Source organism: Delphinus delphis, chromosome 11 (genome assembly GCF_949987515.2).
Source record: "Delphinus delphis chromosome 11, mDelDel1.2, whole genome shotgun sequence".
Classification (NCBI taxonomy): domain Eukaryota; kingdom Metazoa; phylum Chordata; class Mammalia; order Artiodactyla; family Delphinidae; genus Delphinus; species Delphinus delphis.
Genome location: NC_082693.1, coordinates 44745036 through 44761704, shown reverse-complemented (window position 1 = coordinate 44761704; position 16669 = coordinate 44745036). Strand labels below are relative to the sequence as shown.

General features: G+C 59.6%; 1 protein-coding gene across 2 annotated transcripts in view; it reads right to left on the bottom strand.

Annotated features, from left to right (window-relative positions):
* Positions 1 to 16669, bottom strand: part of LRP1 (LDL receptor related protein 1) — a 78783-nt gene that overhangs the window by 21727 nt on the left and 40387 nt on the right. For both annotated transcript variants that reach the window (XM_060025038.1, XM_060025039.1), the window contains 22 exons: positions 15724 to 15906; positions 15111 to 15311; positions 14024 to 14269; positions 13617 to 13814; positions 12106 to 12310; positions 11756 to 11920; positions 10917 to 11161; positions 10575 to 10706; positions 10051 to 10278; positions 9623 to 9797; positions 9443 to 9537; positions 9030 to 9179; positions 8768 to 8908; positions 8345 to 8479; positions 6726 to 6857; positions 6332 to 6466; positions 6011 to 6140; positions 5767 to 5893; positions 5255 to 5406; positions 5039 to 5163; positions 4382 to 4759; positions 2790 to 2979 (listed from right to left, as the gene is read on the bottom strand). In XM_060025038.1, the coding sequence (XP_059881021.1) occupies positions 2790 to 2979; positions 4382 to 4759; positions 5039 to 5163; positions 5255 to 5406; positions 5767 to 5893; positions 6011 to 6140; positions 6332 to 6466; positions 6726 to 6857; positions 8345 to 8479; positions 8768 to 8908; positions 9030 to 9179; positions 9443 to 9537; positions 9623 to 9797; positions 10051 to 10278; positions 10575 to 10706; positions 10917 to 11161; positions 11756 to 11920; positions 12106 to 12310; positions 13617 to 13814; positions 14024 to 14269; positions 15111 to 15311; positions 15724 to 15906 (3868 nt within the window). The remainder of the gene's footprint in view (positions 1 to 2789; positions 2980 to 4381; positions 4760 to 5038; positions 5164 to 5254; positions 5407 to 5766; positions 5894 to 6010; positions 6141 to 6331; positions 6467 to 6725; positions 6858 to 8344; positions 8480 to 8767; positions 8909 to 9029; positions 9180 to 9442; positions 9538 to 9622; positions 9798 to 10050; positions 10279 to 10574; positions 10707 to 10916; positions 11162 to 11755; positions 11921 to 12105; positions 12311 to 13616; positions 13815 to 14023; positions 14270 to 15110; positions 15312 to 15723; positions 15907 to 16669) is intronic.

The following is a 16669-nucleotide window of genomic DNA, read 5'->3' as shown; positions in this document are numbered from 1 at the left end:
TTCTATCTGAGGATTTTCTATTATTTTTTCCTTCATTTCTCTCTTCTCCTGGCATTCAGGAAGCCGTTGAGTGTCTAGTGTGTCCTAGGTCCTGGGGACGCATGGATTCTACCATCAAGTTCCCAAGAGTCGCCTTCTCCGTAATTTAAGGCCTTTGCATATCAGGGATCTGAGCCTCAGCTTTGCCCCTTACTAGCTCTGACCTAAGCATCCCTCTTGGCCCCTCTGAGCCTCGGCTTCCTTTCAGTGAAGGAGGTGGTGGGAACGCCCAGCTATGCCGTGCTTCTCGGGTGGGGGTGGTGGCGAGGCCCCAGAGGCGGGTGTGGAAGACCCCCAGGCTGGTCAAGCACTACACTGGTGTCAGTGTGGTCCTCAGACCACCTGCATTGGATGGCGATTCCTGGGTCTTTGTCCTGGAGATTCACGTGCAGTTAGGGTAGGGTGAGGCCAGGGAACCAGACTTGCCAGCGCTCCCCAGGCCACCCTCATGCACCCTGGACTTTGGAAAGCATTGAGCTACACCAAAGCCAGATCCGCTTTTCAGTTCCCTCACAGGACCTACCCTCTGCCTCCCAACCCCCAGGCCCCTGTGTCCCTCATCCTTCTGCTGTTCTGGCTATAGAGCTGTCTCGCAGAGCTGCTGGACTTGTCTCCTCAAACCTCTCCAGGTCTCACTCTTTTGAACACTCCCCCTCCCCCGTCTCTCCATCCTGCCACTGTGCTCAGGTAGGAAAAGGATGCTTCCCTCCCATTAAGGAGGTGCTGGCTGCTCCTGAGCCCATGAGGATAAAGCCCTGGTTTTAAAGGCCTCATCAGGGGAAGGGGCGGGGTTCTGGTGGCTCCTGGAATCAGGATGGGCGCAGACAGAGGCATCTCCCTCTGGCCTCCACAAGAGAAAACGGGTGTCCCGAGGCAGCTGCTAGAGCCATCCTCCTCCCCATCAGGGCCACCCACACCCTCAGGTACAGCACACTCTGTGCTGGGAAGTGGCTTTCCTCCTATCGTTATAAACTGCTACACGTGGCAGAACAATCCGTGCTGTCACTGTGGATCCCAAGTTTGGTAAAACCACTCCCCGGGAAAGGGCCGTGGGGAATGGTGCGGAGGCTTTCCTGAGGGGCAGGCAGTCAGCACCCAGGGTTGCGGCGACTTTCTAACCGGGCTGGGGGGGGCCGCTGCCCCCTCCGCACGGGCTCCCTCCCATTCCTCCAAAGCGCTCGCTCCTTCTGGCCAAGGGAGGGCCTGTCCCAGACGGTTCGGCTCTTTCTCCTGTGCCCTGCCCAGCTTCAGTTCACCCTGTCGCCTCGCAGACCTGGCTCATGCATTGCCCCTTGAGAATACGTTCCCTGACTTCCAGCCCGGGTCAGGTCCTCGTCACCCACTCGTGGAGCTCCCTGCAGCCTCGTGAGGGCAAGAATCAAATATGCCGGCAAAGGGCTGACACAACCCTGCTCCCCATCGGATCCTCAGCACGTCGCTGGCTCTCAAAACCCATTTGCTGAGTGAAGGACTGAGTCCCCTGAGCTCAGAGCAAAGGAAATTAGTGGGCTCTGAATCAAACGTGAGAGGCAGGCCGGGGGCCCAGAGCACGGCCCCCCCATGGAAGCTCCAGGCTCACGAGGGACGGGCCCGGGGGGCCAGCCCCAGGCAGGTGAAGCCGCCGAGGGTCACAGCGGGGAAGACGGGATCTCCGTCGTGAGCCGCGTACGTGCGGGACAGGACCGAGGCAGGAAGGACCCTCGAGCTGGCTGGCGGTGTCAGGCAGGCCGGCTTTGGGCCAGGCGTGAGTTACATCAGGGTAAGGAATCTAGGTTTGGTGCACTCACTGTTTCTAAGTAGCTGCTTTTGGGTTTTGTTTGTTCCTTAGTTTCCTAGTAAAGCTTTGGGAAAACATTCCAAGCGCTGCTAAATCCAGGGGAACAAAGTTTTGCTAGAATGTGGGCCAGCAGTCCTAAGGTGAGGCTGGGGGCTCACCAGAGGCCCACGTGATGGGGCCGGGGGCTGCCCCTGCAGGAGAGCAGAGTGGGTGGAGGCTGGGGGTGTGTACCATGCCGGGGGGTTTCCTCCCAAATTCTCCCTTGGCAACCTTAGCCCAGCCTCCTGGGCTTCCTCAAGCCTGTCCCCCACCAACCCCCCGGCACCCCCCCGCACCCCCAGCCCCAGCACCTCAACTGGGCTGGGCGTGGCTGAGGCCCCTTGAAGTCCTTCCCTGCCTGGAGCCCTCCCTCCTCTGGCGCTTGCTCAAAGCTCTTATCCGGGCTGCCCTTCCCTGGCCTTTGCAATTCCAGGCCCTGTGCCAACCCACCGCCCCCGTGCTGCCTCTCGGTCATCATATCCAGCCCTGTGCCGTCAGCAGTTTCCCACCAGTGATTTCTCTCCCCAGCTAGGTGGCTTGAATGGGCCCAGCTCAAGGCTTCCACACAACAGGTGTTCAGTGAACAACCTTTGCTTGAAGCTTGGAGACCCAGAAAGACAGAGGACCTACTATGTGCCTTGAACATGGCTCTCTGATGAATGAATCAATTAATCACCAAGTCAGAGGGTCCTCCACAGCTCTCTCATCCTCCCCTTGATGAGGCACCTGAAATGCTATTGTCCTCATATTACAGATGAGGAAACCAAAGCTCAGAGAGGTCACGCAGCTGGTCTAAGGTCACACAGCAAGGAAGTGGCTGAGCTCAGGTTAGAGCCAGCCTCTCCTGCTCCTGCATCCCCTTTCCTGGTCTGCCTAGGGGCAGTTCCTGCCACCCTGTGGCCCGCTGTCCCCATGCCCTGGGCCCGCAGCTCACTTCTGGCACTCATCCAGCACAAAGGCCCTTGGGTGGTCGTCTCCAGACATGGTGATGACCGTCTCACGCTCGAAGGCTCCCGGGCGGGTCTGGTCCACCGTGTGGCGGGTGATGGTGGATGTCGTGTAGCTTGTCCAGTAGAGAGTATCCCAGCCACGGTGATAGGCCAGGCCTTCCACGGAGCCCACGTCTGCGAGGAGACAGGAGCAGCGATGGGTCAGGACAGGGCCAGAGAGCAGAGCGAAGGGGCAGCCTGGGTATCCCCACGCTAAGGGGATGGCCTGGGGCACCCCCTCCCTTGGCATATGTGGGGCTGGATGGGAAGTGTGGGAGCTGGGGAGTGTGTGTGGGTGTGGCCCTCGGTGCCCCCAGCCCCTTCTGCACCCCCCTATTTCCCACCCAAATGATCCATGGTCCATCCCCCTAACCCTTCTTTCTGTGTCCTCCCATGGCTGGATAGATTTGGCTTTATGCTGTGGTCACACTTCCTGGAGCTAAAGTTCTACCAAGTTGGGCGCAAACTGGATTTCAGTAAATCAGATCCCACGTGGGCTGTACTGGGGAGCTTCCTACTTAAAAAGACCCTGAACTGAATTGTCTGGTAGACATCTTAGGCTCAGGTTAAGAACTAAGTGCGTGATGAAAGAGACGTAGCAGAACTTAGGTTAAGAGAAAAAGCCTCAGGGGTTTCAGTGACTTCAAGCTGTCTGGCGATGTGGTTGCCAGAAAGCTGCGTTAATAGAAGTATTGTAGCCCGAACAATGGCCCGGAGAGAGGGGACACTTCTGCCAGTCTCTCCCGATCGAGCTACGATTACAGAGTATCGAGTTCAGCTTTGGACACTACATTTTTAGACAGATGTGGGGACTGGATTCTGTGAGGCAGACAAGGGCCAAGGAGGTTGAAAGACAGGTCTGTTTTTATCACCACTGTATACCCGGCACCTAGTTCCGCGCCTGGCAGGTCTTTACGGACAGGAGTGATAAATGCATGAACAAATGAATGAGTCAAAGGACCTAGGAGCATCCAGCCCGGAGAAGAGAAAACTAGTGGAATAAAATAGCAGTTTTCAAAGAGCTGAAAGGCTGTCCTAGGATGACAGCTCTAACCCCCCCCACCCTTTATGGAGCTCACACAATGTGCCCTGCGCCGAGCTAAGCTCTCCCACCTGTCGTCTCAGGTCATCCTGTCTCTGTGCACTGGCGAGCAATCTGAGGCTGAGAGAGCACAGAAAACTCGCCCAGGTGACTAAAATCCTGTGTCTGGGGTTACACCCGCCCCATCTCTGCAGCCTGTTCTGTGAGCAGCGGACACACAGGGGAGAGTTTCCGCTTATTCTGTGTAGCCTGGGGGCAGAACCAGGACCAGAGGGGGCCAACTCTGCCTCCAGTTGAGGAGAGACTTTCAAGCAACTGCAATGGGTGCTGTGTGATTCAGTGGCCGTATGTCAGGGACACCGAGGCAGGCGGGATTCCGATCCGGGGCAGGGGTGGGCTGGCTGGTGTCTGTGGCTTCTCTACCCTGAGTCTGTGCTGACCCTCCCTGCACTCCCCCGCCTCCACTTGCTGGGAAGAATGGAAGTCTGGGCTCACTCTCCACAATGGTGGTCCTGCCCGAGCCATCGTCATTGATCTGCTGGATGTTCCCAAAGTGGATGTCGCTGAAGAAGATGCGGTTGGGGGTGCCCGGGGAGGTGCCCGCTCGGTAGTCGAAGGCCAGAGCGATGACGTTCTTCATGTGCTCAGGGTCCTCGAAGGGCTGCACCGGCGCGTTGAGGTTGCGCTCATCCGACAGGTGGATGCTCTTGAGGATGGTGCGCTCCGAGTAGAGCAGGTAGCCCGCGTACTCGCGGCACGACGCCCCGTCTTCAGCCAGCATCCCGTGGGCGCAGGCGCAGGCCCGCTGCCCGCCCCCCCGGTACAGGCACAACTGCTGGCACCCGCCGTTGGCCACCGCACACACATTGGTGCCTGGGGGTGGGGGGAAACCGGGAAGGCGGAGGTTACAGAGGGCAGGGCCACCTTGGTGCCTCTGTCATCTCAGCCGAGGTGGAAACGCTGGTTGGCGCCCGGCTCTGCCTCGGTATCCCCAGTTCAGACAACCCTCCAGGCCCCTGTGCTCAACTCCTCAGCCTCGTGGGACCCTAGAGGGTGCCCTGTGGGTCTAAGTTCTCTCCCAGCCCTTCTCACTCTGGGCTCCCAGGTGGGGCCCTCCGGCCTCTCCTGCCCAGCCCGGAGCCCCAGCCTCACCTTTCTGTCGGTCCCGGTTGAAGACTTTGATGTCTTTGAGCTGGACGCCGATGCCCGTTCGCAGGGGCACGGAGTCTGTGGCGTTGTCCTTGCTCCCGCGCTTGATGGAGCCGTTGGCGTGAGTCCTGGGGGAAGGCAAGGACCACGAGCAGGATGTCATCCGGGGCCGGGGGGAGGGGACGGACGGCCCAGGGGAAGGCCAGGACAGTGGCCCACCTGTCACTCCAGTAGATGAACTCCTCAAACACGGACACCGAGAACATGTCCATGTTGTTGCTGGACAGAACTACCTCGCGGTCCTCGCCCGTCTCCAGGTCGATCCGCTCGATCTTGTCGGTCCGGGCGTCGCACCAGTATAGCTTCCCATCCTGCGGGCCGGAGGCACCCGCTTCACTGCCAGACCCCACGTCCCACTCACTCCTGCCTCTCTCGTCTTTCCCCTCCTTCCTCCACATCTTCCCGCTCCCTGAAATGCCGACATGCCGACCTCTCGGCATTCTTCCAGTGCCCGCTTCTGAGTGACCCCCTCCGCCATTTCTGGGGTGGTGGAATCCTACTCTGGGTGGGGCGCTGGGCCAGAGGACCCCACGACTCCTTGGGTCCGCATCTACCCACCAATGGGCACATCATATGAGACTCAGTGGGGAGCAGGGCACAGGGTAAGGGGAACTGCCCCTCAGAGTACGGGGTCCATCCCATCGGCCCCAGGGCCAAGCCTGCATCCAAACCTGATAGTCCACTGAAATGCCGTTGGGCCAGCTGATGCTGACGTTAACCAGCACCACTCGCTCAGCGCCGTCCAGGCGAGACCGCTCAATACGCGGATACTGGCCCCACTCGGTCCAGAACAAGTACCTGGGGTGGAGGCGGAAGAGGGGGGTCAGTCCCCAGAACATGGAGGAGAGGGGGCCTGTGGCCAGAGGGACCAGGCCAGGCCAGAGCCAGGAGTGGTCAGCCTGTCCAGCTCCTCACCCCTTCTCCGGGTGGACAGTGATTGCCCGGGGCTTGTCCAGACCCTGGGAGATGACCACGTAGCGGAAAGAACCATTGAGCCTGGCGACCTCGATGACGTCAAAGCCCTGGTCTGTCCAGTAGATGTTGCCTGAGGAGGGAGTAAGGGGGAGCTCAGGGGTCGGCTGGGGATGGAGGTACCTGGTTCCCTCCAGCCCCCTGATACCCCTGCTTCTCCCCATCTGTTCCTGCCTACCCCTTCTCCTCAGAACCTTCCTTCTGAGATCCCACTTCCCCAGTCCTCTGCCTCACCTGCAGCCCCTCAGCCCTTCCGCAACTCACCTGCGATCCAGTCCACTGCGATGCCCTCCACGCGGCCAATGCCATTGGTCACCACGTCCTCACGCCACGTCTGGTCTCGCTTAGCCCGGCTGATGGTACTTAGGCCCATGTCCACCCAGTAAATGGTGTCATTTTCTGGAGGTGGAGGAGCCAACATGGGGACTCTCAGCAAGGTAGGGGGAAGGTGGGAGGTCAAAATCACGAGGGGTAAGGATAGAGGCGACTGAGAGCTGGGGGGACCCGGGACTTGGAAGCGGACATAGCGGGGCAGGGGCAGCTGTGGTAAGCGTCGCCCCTTCCAGCTGCGGTCAGGCAGCCTCTCCCTGGAGCCCCAGAGCACACCACCCCAAAGGGAAGGTCATGTCCCACCCCCTCCTGCCACCAAATGTCTCACCAGCATGGAAGTCGATGCCGACAGCCAGGGAGGTCCCCGACACTGGGACCAGGGCGTCTGACTTGTCGTTGGGATCCAGGGGGATTCCCCGGATTCCCTCATGCACAGAGTACAGGAGAAAGGAGCCCACACCTGCAACACAAGGACACTTTGGGCATAGGCTTTGCTGACACCCCTTAAGCTTGGCTTCTGTCACCCTCGAACCCTTTTGATACCTTCTCCCAGCCATCACACCTCCCCCCTCAACACATACTCTAGCCTGGGGGCTTGGGCAGGGAGGTCACCTGGCTGGGAGAGAGCAAGGGAGCATGCAGCTCTGGGGAACCACCTGTGAGACCTATAGTTCCCACTAGAGGACAGCAGAGACCTGGTTTTCTCTCTGCGCTCTGCCCTCCAGTCCCACTTCAATCCACACAGCCCTGCACCCCCAAAGGTGTTAGGGAGAATCTGGGGAGGACAATACCCAACTCTAGGTTTCCACCTTAATTTCCTCTTTGTTCTCATCCATCTGGTCTGTGTCACACCCCTGTCTCTGACACCTCGCTCCTGAGCCAGTCTCCTTCCCAGTTTCCCATTTCTTACCAGGAGCCACTCTCCATGCACCCTAGAATCCTCCCTTGCCTTTATCCCCTCACACAGCCTGTCCTCAAATGAATCCCCTAAATGGGTCCTGGTTGCTCAGGCTCCCTGCAAAAAAGGACTCATGGTCGAGCGAGTTTGGGGAGACCGCAAACACTAGAGTCGCCCCGTGAAAACTTCTGTGCAGATGAGCCTATTCAAGGCTCTGAGAAATTGTGCAGCAGAAAAACACTTAAACTTTGTCCAACCCAGTGTTTCTTTCTATAACATCTATCTCATCAAAGCGGGAGGTTCCCAGGAGTGCACTTCGAGAAATGCTGTCCTGGGGCAGGCTTGTAAATCAGGCGGCAAGTTCTTGTGAAACGTCTCTGAGCTTCATCCCTTCTCTTCAATCCAGCTGCTAAGCCCTAGCCCAGGCCAACAGCCCCCTGACTGGTCTGACTGCCTTGGTTTCTCCCTCCCCCACTCAGCCGGCTCTCTGCCGCCAGGTTAATCTGCCCCAAACACCACCTTCCAGGTGCTCCTGGCTGAGAACCCGTGGAGCCCCGCCTACCCCACAGCCTCACCCACAGCTCCCCACACCCTGCGCCATGCGGGTTGGCACCCCAGGGCCCTGCACACCCCCTCCTATTGCTCTGGACCCCTTGTCTTGCGTATCGTCCCTTCTTCAAACCACACACTCAAATCCTTCGTGCCCTATAAAACCCAGCGGCCAGCACACATCTGGCGTGAAGTGGCCCTGGCGCCCCCTCCGATGTCTGTTTCTCCAAAATCCTACTGAAGTCAGAGCCACTTCACACTGGCCGCCCCTCCTGGTTAAGGCTGCAGAGCACAGGGACAGGGGCTTCTGCCCCCTGGCTTCCTCCACGGCAGGCAGCACAGGGGGCGCTGACTAAGCATCTAACCCAGAGAACACTCAATACACGATGAACTCGGTCCTGTCCCCAAGGTGAGAAGAGGAAGGTGGGCTGTAGAGTAGGAAGGGTCGGGGTGGGTTGGGGACCAGGGTCAAGGCGGGGAGCAGGGGCAGGGGCACTGACCCTCGCAGGCCTGCTGGCCACTCCGGAGGCTGTAGCCAGCTGTGCACATGCAGGAGCGGGTGGACTCCGACGTGGGCAGGCAGAGCTGGGAGCAGTCGCCGTTGTTGACGCTGCAGGGGTTGGTGCCCTCGTGGTCTGGGGTCAGGTGGGAGGCAGAGAGAAAGGGTCAGTGGCTCTCCTCGGGACCGGACCGCGGCGTCAGGCTCACACCTCTTTACCCTGGACCCTGTGGGGGTCACCACCCAACCCAGCTCTCAGGTCTTCTGTCCTGCAGGGCCCCTGGCCCTTGGGTGGTGAGCAGAGCCTAACCCATTTTCACTCCCATTTGCTTACTTGCCCAGGGGTTCCCGCAGCCCCTCCTGGCCACAGCCCCGACCTCTGTGACCCCCATCCCACTGCCCCTGCCCCTCGCCCCCGCCTCACCCAGCTGGATGCTCTCATCGTAGACCTTCATGTGCATCACCAGGGTGGTGCTGTTCCGCAGGACCACGGAGCCCGAGCCGTCGGCCTTGTTGCACGTGCCCATCTTCTCTGACACCTGATCTGCCCACCACAGCTTGTCCCCTGTGGTGGCAGGAGGGGATGAGACCCTGGGGAAGGCCCCGCCCCCAGGCCAGCCCTGTCTCCTGGCCCGTCTGGCCCGCCTGCTCTGCTCTGGTCCCTGCTCCCACCCAGTGGCCCTCACCCATGATGGCCAGGGCGGTGGCCTTGCCCAGCTGGTTCCGCATGGCGTCGATGACCTCTAGCCCACTCCCGTCCAGGTTGCAGCGGTTGATGGTATGGTTCTTGGAGCTGATCCAGTAGAGTTTGCTTTCAGGGAAGTCGATAGCCAGGCCTGGAAGAGGAGGGGGGTGTCACTGCCAGAGAGCACGGCACCAGGGCCGGAATCCAGGAGCCTGACCCAGCTGGGCCTCTCATGTCTGGGGATACAGAGTGAGGTACAGAGTATGTGTGTGGTTTTGGGAGGAGGGTGGTGAGGGCAAGTACTAAGCCAGAAGTTTGGGGAGATGGAGCGACAACTGGGGAGAACCCTGAGAGCATCTCCTGGTGGAGGAATTAGGGGAGGCAGGGCTGCAGGGCAGCAGGGTGAGCTCGTACCCACTGGGCCCCTCTGGCCACTGAAGAGCAGGGTGCGGTTGCTGCCGTCCATGTTGGCCATGCTGATGTTGTCACCGTCCGTCCAGTAGAGCTTCCTGGGGGCGCCAGGAGGGGAGGGTCAGAGTCCTCTTTTCCCCCACCCCACACCCCATGCTCCTCAACCCTGGGCCCTGGACCTACCCACGCAGCGGGTGGACAACCAGGCCGTGGGGCTGCTCCAAGCCCTGCACCACCGCATTCTTGAAGGAGCCGTCCAGCCGGGCCACGTTGATCTGCTTCTTGTTGGTGTCGTAGCTTGTCCAGAACAGGTTTCGGGACACCCAGTCGACAGCCAGCCCATGGGCATTTGGCAAGTCTGCGGACACAGTGGGGAGTTGTGATTGGGTGTTTTCAGGACACAGGTCAGGAGGCTCGCGGGGAGGGGCCAGACTGGTTTCTGGGGGAACAGGGATCACGAAACCAGGACTGGAGCCAGAGAGGGAAAAGAATTTGGAGAAGGAACATCAGGACCAAGGGGACCAGGGAGTGGGGCTGGGACCAGGGTTGGGAGCGAGGGCGGGGTTGGGGGGTACCCATGCCCAGTAGGGGTCCCAGGGCCAGGACAGAACCTGCAGAGACAACCGTCTCCACGCCTGTGCCGTTGATGAAGGCCCGCTTGATGGCCTGGGTCCGCACGTCGGACCAGTAAACGCGCTGCTCTCGGGCGTCGTAGTCCAGCACCGTGACGTTGTCGATATCAGGCACCGTGAAGGAGATGATGTAGTTGTAGTAGGGGGCGTCCAGGTCCACGCCCCGGATCTCCATCTGACGTGCGTACAGCAGGAACTTCTTAAACTCTGTGGGCACGGGGCAGGTCACTGACGGCGGCCCCCTGCCTCCACGCTTCCCACCCCCCGGATTCTCCTGGCTCCTTCTGTTTGCTGCTGGCCCTCGGCTATCGGGGAGACCCTGCTGGGCATAACCCTCCTGCCGGAGTGCCAGCCTCTTCCTCCAGCAGCTGCCTCTGGAGCCTCTCCGTTCAGGATCCTCCCAGCTGAGACTGCCGACCTTCACTTAGAACCTGGAGCTTGGGTACCCGACCCTTTCCCCTTCAGCCTTGGTTTACCCCAGCTCTGGAGGGGGGGCCTCCTACCATAGCAGGTGGTATTGTCCTTGTGGAGCTTCATGAGGTGCGGGCAGGCGCAGGAAACCGTCCGGTTGTAGTTGATGAGGCACAGGTGGGAGCAGGGGCCCCGGCCCCCATTGGCCTCACAGGGGTTGGGAGCTGGGAGGGCAGGGGAAAGCAAGAGCACCCAGTGACGCAACCGGCCCTGCTCACCTGGCCTTCACCCTCTCCACTCCCCTTCCTGTCCCAGCATCGCTGCTGCCAGACCCGCCTCTGTCAGCAGGCTGGCTCACCCCCACCGCCCCAGCACAGACCCCTCCTCTCCTGGAAGCTTGTACAGAGGCTGCTGGCTCCTTTCTGGTCCCTTACCCATGGGCTGCCGGGAGGGGTGATACACCTGCAGGTCGAAGGGCTGGGTATTGGTCCTCTGTACCACGGTGACATTGTGGCCGGTCCACTTGTTGGCCTTGGCCAGCGTGTTTGTCCGCCAGTCCGTCCAGTACACCTCGCCACCGTACAGTGTCACTGCAAACGGGTGCGACAGGAACTCGTGTCCCCGAAGCACCTCCATGTGACCGGAGCCGTCGTAACGGGCTGAGTAAATGGCGTCTGACCTGAGAGCGTGGTCGGGGCAGAGTGAGGAGCCGGGTGGGGACCTCAGACCTCGGGGCACGTGGCCTGGGGCTCCCACCCTCCATGCCCCAGCCCACGGCACCCTGTGGAGCAGGAACCACGTGGCTCGAGGTCTGGGATCCCAGCTCTGACCCCAATTCCCCTGACCCAGGTCTTTCAGCTTGCTTCTCCCCAGGGCTGCTGTTAGCACACAGGGCTGTGGTGAAGACTAGAAAAAGGGACCCCCTTTGGGGACACCACCTAGAAAAAGTCTCCCCTCTCCCTGGGCAGACAGAGCCCCTAGGAGAGCACACAGACGTGTGAGTGAGGATGGCGTTGCACTTCGGCCCTCGGCGGGCACTCCCGTGCGGGGGGCAGCCCTGCCTCTACCCTCTTCCGTCTGCACCTCTTCCCCAGCCCAGACTCTCCTCTCACTCAGTCCTCCTCCTGGGCCCTTGGCCGTGTGGCTCTGGCTCCAGCTCCCCCGGGCCTTCTCACCACCCTCATGGCTGCCAGGTCCCGGGACCCTTGGCTCCACCCTGTCCCTGAGGAGGAGGGGAGGATGGAGGCCTCCGGGACGAGGCGCTGGTGCCGACCTGGCGTCGATCCAGAGGATGCGCTTCTCCAGGTAGTCCACGGTGAGCCCGTTGGGCCAGCCCCCAGAGCCCGTCTCCCGGTGGATGGTACGGCGCCCGGCCCCACTCATGGAGGCTGCCTCGATGCGGGGCAGGCTGGCATCCCAGTCCGTCCAAAACAAGATCCTGAGGAGCGGGGAGGGGGTCAGGATGGCCAAGGTCGAGGCCCGGGGAAGGGGCTCTGCTAGGATCCTTGGTGAAGGCCGGAGGGAGCAAATAGCATTGAGGAGGCAGCTACGCCTGGCCCGGCCCGGCCGAACGAGGCTTCAGGGGGGTCATGAGGCCAGAACAGGGCTGGGCGGGGTCCTCACCCATCCCGGGGATCCAGTGCAATCGCCCTTGGGTGCTCAATGTCACCGGCCAGCAGCGTGGTCCTCAGGGTCCCATCCAGCTTGGCCACCTCAATCTGGTCCAGGTTACTCTCCACCCAGTAGATGTTGCCTGCAATCCAGTCTACAGCCAGGCCCTCGGGTGTGGCTAGGCCGTACTGAATCACCACCTCGAAACTGGTCAGGGCTGGAGAAGAGAGGTTGCAGGAGGTTAGAATCGCCTGGGGTGGGGTGAATTCACGATATCCTAGGAACCCTGGATGGCCCACCCTCAACCCTGACACCTCCGCAAACACCTCTGGTGTGCTCCAGATTTGACTGGGGTTCCCAGAGCCCCCGCTCTCCTCACCCGGGCCCCCTGCCCCAGGAGGTCAAGTAGAAGCCTGGCTTCTAGAACACTGGAGAAGGGGAAGTGGCAGCTATCTTCTGCCTGCAACTCTCTGAAGGGCTAATCCCTGGTAGGAGGTCAGAGCAGAGGGTGAGGGCTTTGGGGAACAGACCTAGACCCAATATGAGGCAGACAGAACTTTCTAGAGGTTTTTCAATGGTTTTATATACATATATGTGTGTACATATATATGTATATATATGTCATTAATTTAGAAACCATTACATAGTGTGGACATTTTCACAGTCTACTAGGCCATTCTCTTGTTGATGGATATTTGAGATGGTTCCAGGGTTTCTCTATGACAAACAATACCAACTCCTCTAGTAAACTGTGCTTCTTTTAAGTCTTTGCTCAGACGTCAGCTTCTCAGGGGGCCTTCCTTGACCATCCTATTCAAATGCCACCCCCATTCTCCCTACCCACCTTGCCTCCTTTCTTTTTATCCACAGTGCTACCCGCTCTGTCACAGTCCGTGTTGTACTCATTTGCTGTGTTTATATCTGACGTTCCCACTGGTGTGTAAGCTCCGTGAGGGCAGACATTTTGGCCCGTTTGCTCCCTGCTGTCTCCCCTGGGCCCGGTGTGTGTAGCAGGGGCTCAGGAATGTGGGTTTTTTTGGTTTTTTGTTTTGGCCACGCCGAGGGGCATGCGGGATCTTAGTTCCCCGACCAGGGATCAAACCTGTGCCCCCTGCAGTGGAAGCGTGGAGGCTTAACCACTGGACTGCCAGGGAAGTCCCAGGAATGTGTATTATCAGTGCAGGAAATCTGTGATGGGTCAGGCCGCCTTGGGACAGCAGGCAGGGTTCAGGTACCCCACCCCTAAATGCCTTTTTTCTTGCAAGCCTGCAATTCTGGCCGTTTCAAAGAAAGGCTGATCATTTTGTTAATTATCAGTCTGGCAGCTCTGCTGACAATAATTACGGGGCGTCAGGCACTGAGACCCACAGCAAAATCTAACCCAATTAACAAGAGTGTGGGGGACAGGGGAGCTAAGGGCCTCTGCTCCTGGCAGCCTGCATCTGGTCCCATGGTTCTGAGTGCCCAAGGGCCCGGTCTGGGTGCACTGGGCCTTGCGTCGGTCCTGGGCAGGCGGTGGTCACCTCCGTTGTCCAGCAGCTTCCCGCGGTAGATCTTGTCCTCCACCACGTCGGTCCAGTAGAGGGCGCTCTGGCTGAGGTGGAAGTCCAGGGCGATGGTGTTGCGCAGGCCGGGCACCAGGACGCTGTAGTCCCCTTTGTGAAGGTCGATGCGCCGGATCTCATGGCGGTTGGAGAAGATGATAAACGGCTTGAAAGGGTCTGGGGAGGAGTGTGATAGGGTCACAAGGGGCCTGTTGCCTCCGAGCCACCCTGTCCAGGGGCAGGCAGGGTCTCTCTCCATGGGCCCTGGCACCGGGCCTGGATGGAAACCTCAGCCTCTGGCATTCGGCCGCCCGAGTCCAGCCTACTGCAGCTCAGGGGCCTGCCCGGCCTGCCCAGCTGCCCGGCCACCCCGACCCGCGTCTCACCCAGGCTGCGGCAGCTCTCGCCGTCCGGCTCCAGCACCCAGCCCTCGTAGCAGGAGCACTTCACACTGAACTTGTTCTGGTCGCACTTCTGGCTGCACTTGAGGTGCTTGGCGCAGTAGCTCTGGATCTGGCACGTGTGGTTGTCAGGGCCCAGCTCCATGCCCAGAGGGCACGAGCACACTATGCCTTCGCCAGGTGCCACCGAGCAGTTGTGGCTGCAGCCACCGTTATTCAGAGAGCACTGGTCTGCGGGGTGCGGAGCGAGGGACAGGACCAGGGTCAGGATCTGGAAGGAGGCAGGACCCTGGCGCCCACCACGTAGGACCAACCCTCTCCTTCCCCTGAGGAGCACCCCTCCACTGTGGCTGCATCTCTCTCTGGCCTCTATTTCCCTGCCCCGTCTTGAGCCCACCGTGGGGGCCCCAGCCTTTCGCCTCTTTCTGGGAGGGTCCCCTTTCCTCTCTCTCTCTCCTGATGTAGGTGTGATTTTGGGGGGTTGTGGTAGGGAGTGTCCTGGTCTGGGTCCTCTGACACGCCCTGGGACCTGCCAGCCCTGAAGGATGACCCGTCAGCAGTTCTCAGGGCCAGTCCTTATCTCCTACTCTTCTCCTCCGAGAACCTGACTCTGCTTGGCTCAGAGGAGATAAGGCCGCTCTGCACTGCTCTGCAGCAGGAGCCGTGGCTGAGTGGGCTGCGCCTGCGGGGTGGGGCTGCGCTGCACTGTCTCCACAGCACTTCACAAGCGGTGTGACCTTGGGCCAGTTATTTAACCTCTCTGAGCCTCAGTCTTCTCATCTGTAAGATGCGGGTGAGGATTGTATCTGCCTCACAGGGCTCCTTTATGGACTAAATGCTATAACAGTGTGACGCTTAGCACAGCCTCTTGGCAAAGTGAGTCCTGAATCGACACGGGTTTTTGTTCATTGCTCTGGGTACTACTTGCCCAGCTGCCACAGCTGCCCTTTTCCAGTCTGAGCCCTCTCCCCACGGAGCTCGTCCTGTTCCACTGCCCTGGCCTGGCCCAGACTCCTTATCCAGCCCCCCTGCCCACTCCTCTGCTGGGGCCTCTCATAGGCCCAGGCCTCACCGCAGAGCTCTCCCTCATCCGAGCCATCTCCACAGTCGTCGTTGCCATCACACAGCTTGTCAGGGGGCAGGCAGACCGAGGTGTTGTTGGCACAGGGGTGTGAGGGTGGCCTGCAGGCCAGGGACTCACAGTTCTCCTCATCCGAGTTATCCTCACAGTCGCTGTCGCCATCACACACCCATGCTTTGCTGATACACCGCGCTGGGGGATGGGTAGAGCATGAGGGGCCGGGCCTGGGCAGCAGGGCTCTCTGTGCCCTTCTTCCCAGACCCAGTGGGCTTCTCTCACAGGGTCACGACTACAAGGCTTTGGGGTCCACTAGGAACCTTGAGGCTTTTTCTGTCAAATTCACATGGGCAACAAAGAAGGTAGGAATCTGTAGGAGGTGTTGAAGCTCAACACTGGTGCGGGTTTTGGTTCCCAGGGCCCTTAGGGCAGGCCCTGGCCCCTGCATACCTTCCCCCCGCATCAATCACAAGCTTCTTCTGTGCAGCCTTTTGCCTCACAGTGTCCCCACCCCACTCCTCACAGTACAGTGCTGTCTCCCTTGCCACTGCTCTGCTCTCAACAGGGTCTCCTCCTGTCCACGTTGTTTCCCTTCAGTCCTTTTTACCAGAGTCTTTGCAGCCAAACTTGACATTGGGGTCACAGACGTGGGTCACTCCCTCACAGCTCTTCTCGTCACTGGAGTCCATGCAGTCAGTGTCCCCATCGCAGCGCCACCGCAGGGGGATGCACAGACCATCCAGCCGGCACTGGAACTCATCATTGTGGCAGCCGCCAGGAGGCCTTGTGGCTGCAGGGGGACAGGTGGAGGGCACGGGGGGGTTGAGGGCTCCAGGTCAGCTGTTCCCATCTCTACCTTCTCAACCCCCTCCTGCTACACCCAGCCTGGGGCTATGAGCTGAGGCAGGGATGGAGAGTTCTCTGAGTCCTGCTGACACCCCTCGAAAGCGCTAACTCAGAGTCAGGGCTATTACACCTTCCAGGACTCAGAAATCATCTCGTCTAATCTCCCTATTTTACACACGAGAGCTTGACTGGATAAGCAATTTGCTAATAAGCCAGAGCTCAAATGCCCCCACCTTAGCCTAGCCTCCGTTTCATTCATTCACTTCACAAACACTTATTGAGCAACTACTGTGTGCCAGGCACTGTTTCAGGTGCCAGCACGAACAAGACAAAGTCCTTACGCTCGTGGAGCTGAAGTCCTAGCAGGAAAGAGAAACAGTGAAGACATGACACAAAAATCCAGAATGGAACTGCAGGTAGTGATCAAGGCTATGCAGACAAAGCCAGGTCAAGGTCAGGGAGGATGGGATGCTACTTGAGACAAGACAGTCAGGAAAGGCCCTTAAGCAGGAGATGTTTGAGCCGAGGCCTGAATGACGTGAGCCATGAGATTACCTGGAGTTGCATTCCAGGAAGAGGGAACAGCTAGTGCAAAGTCTCTGAGGTAGGACCCTGCAGGGCATATTGGAAAAATGCCCAGGGCATATTTAAGGCTGCACAGTTGGAGTAGAGTGAAGGAGGAGATGAGTGGCAGGAATCCAGGTCAG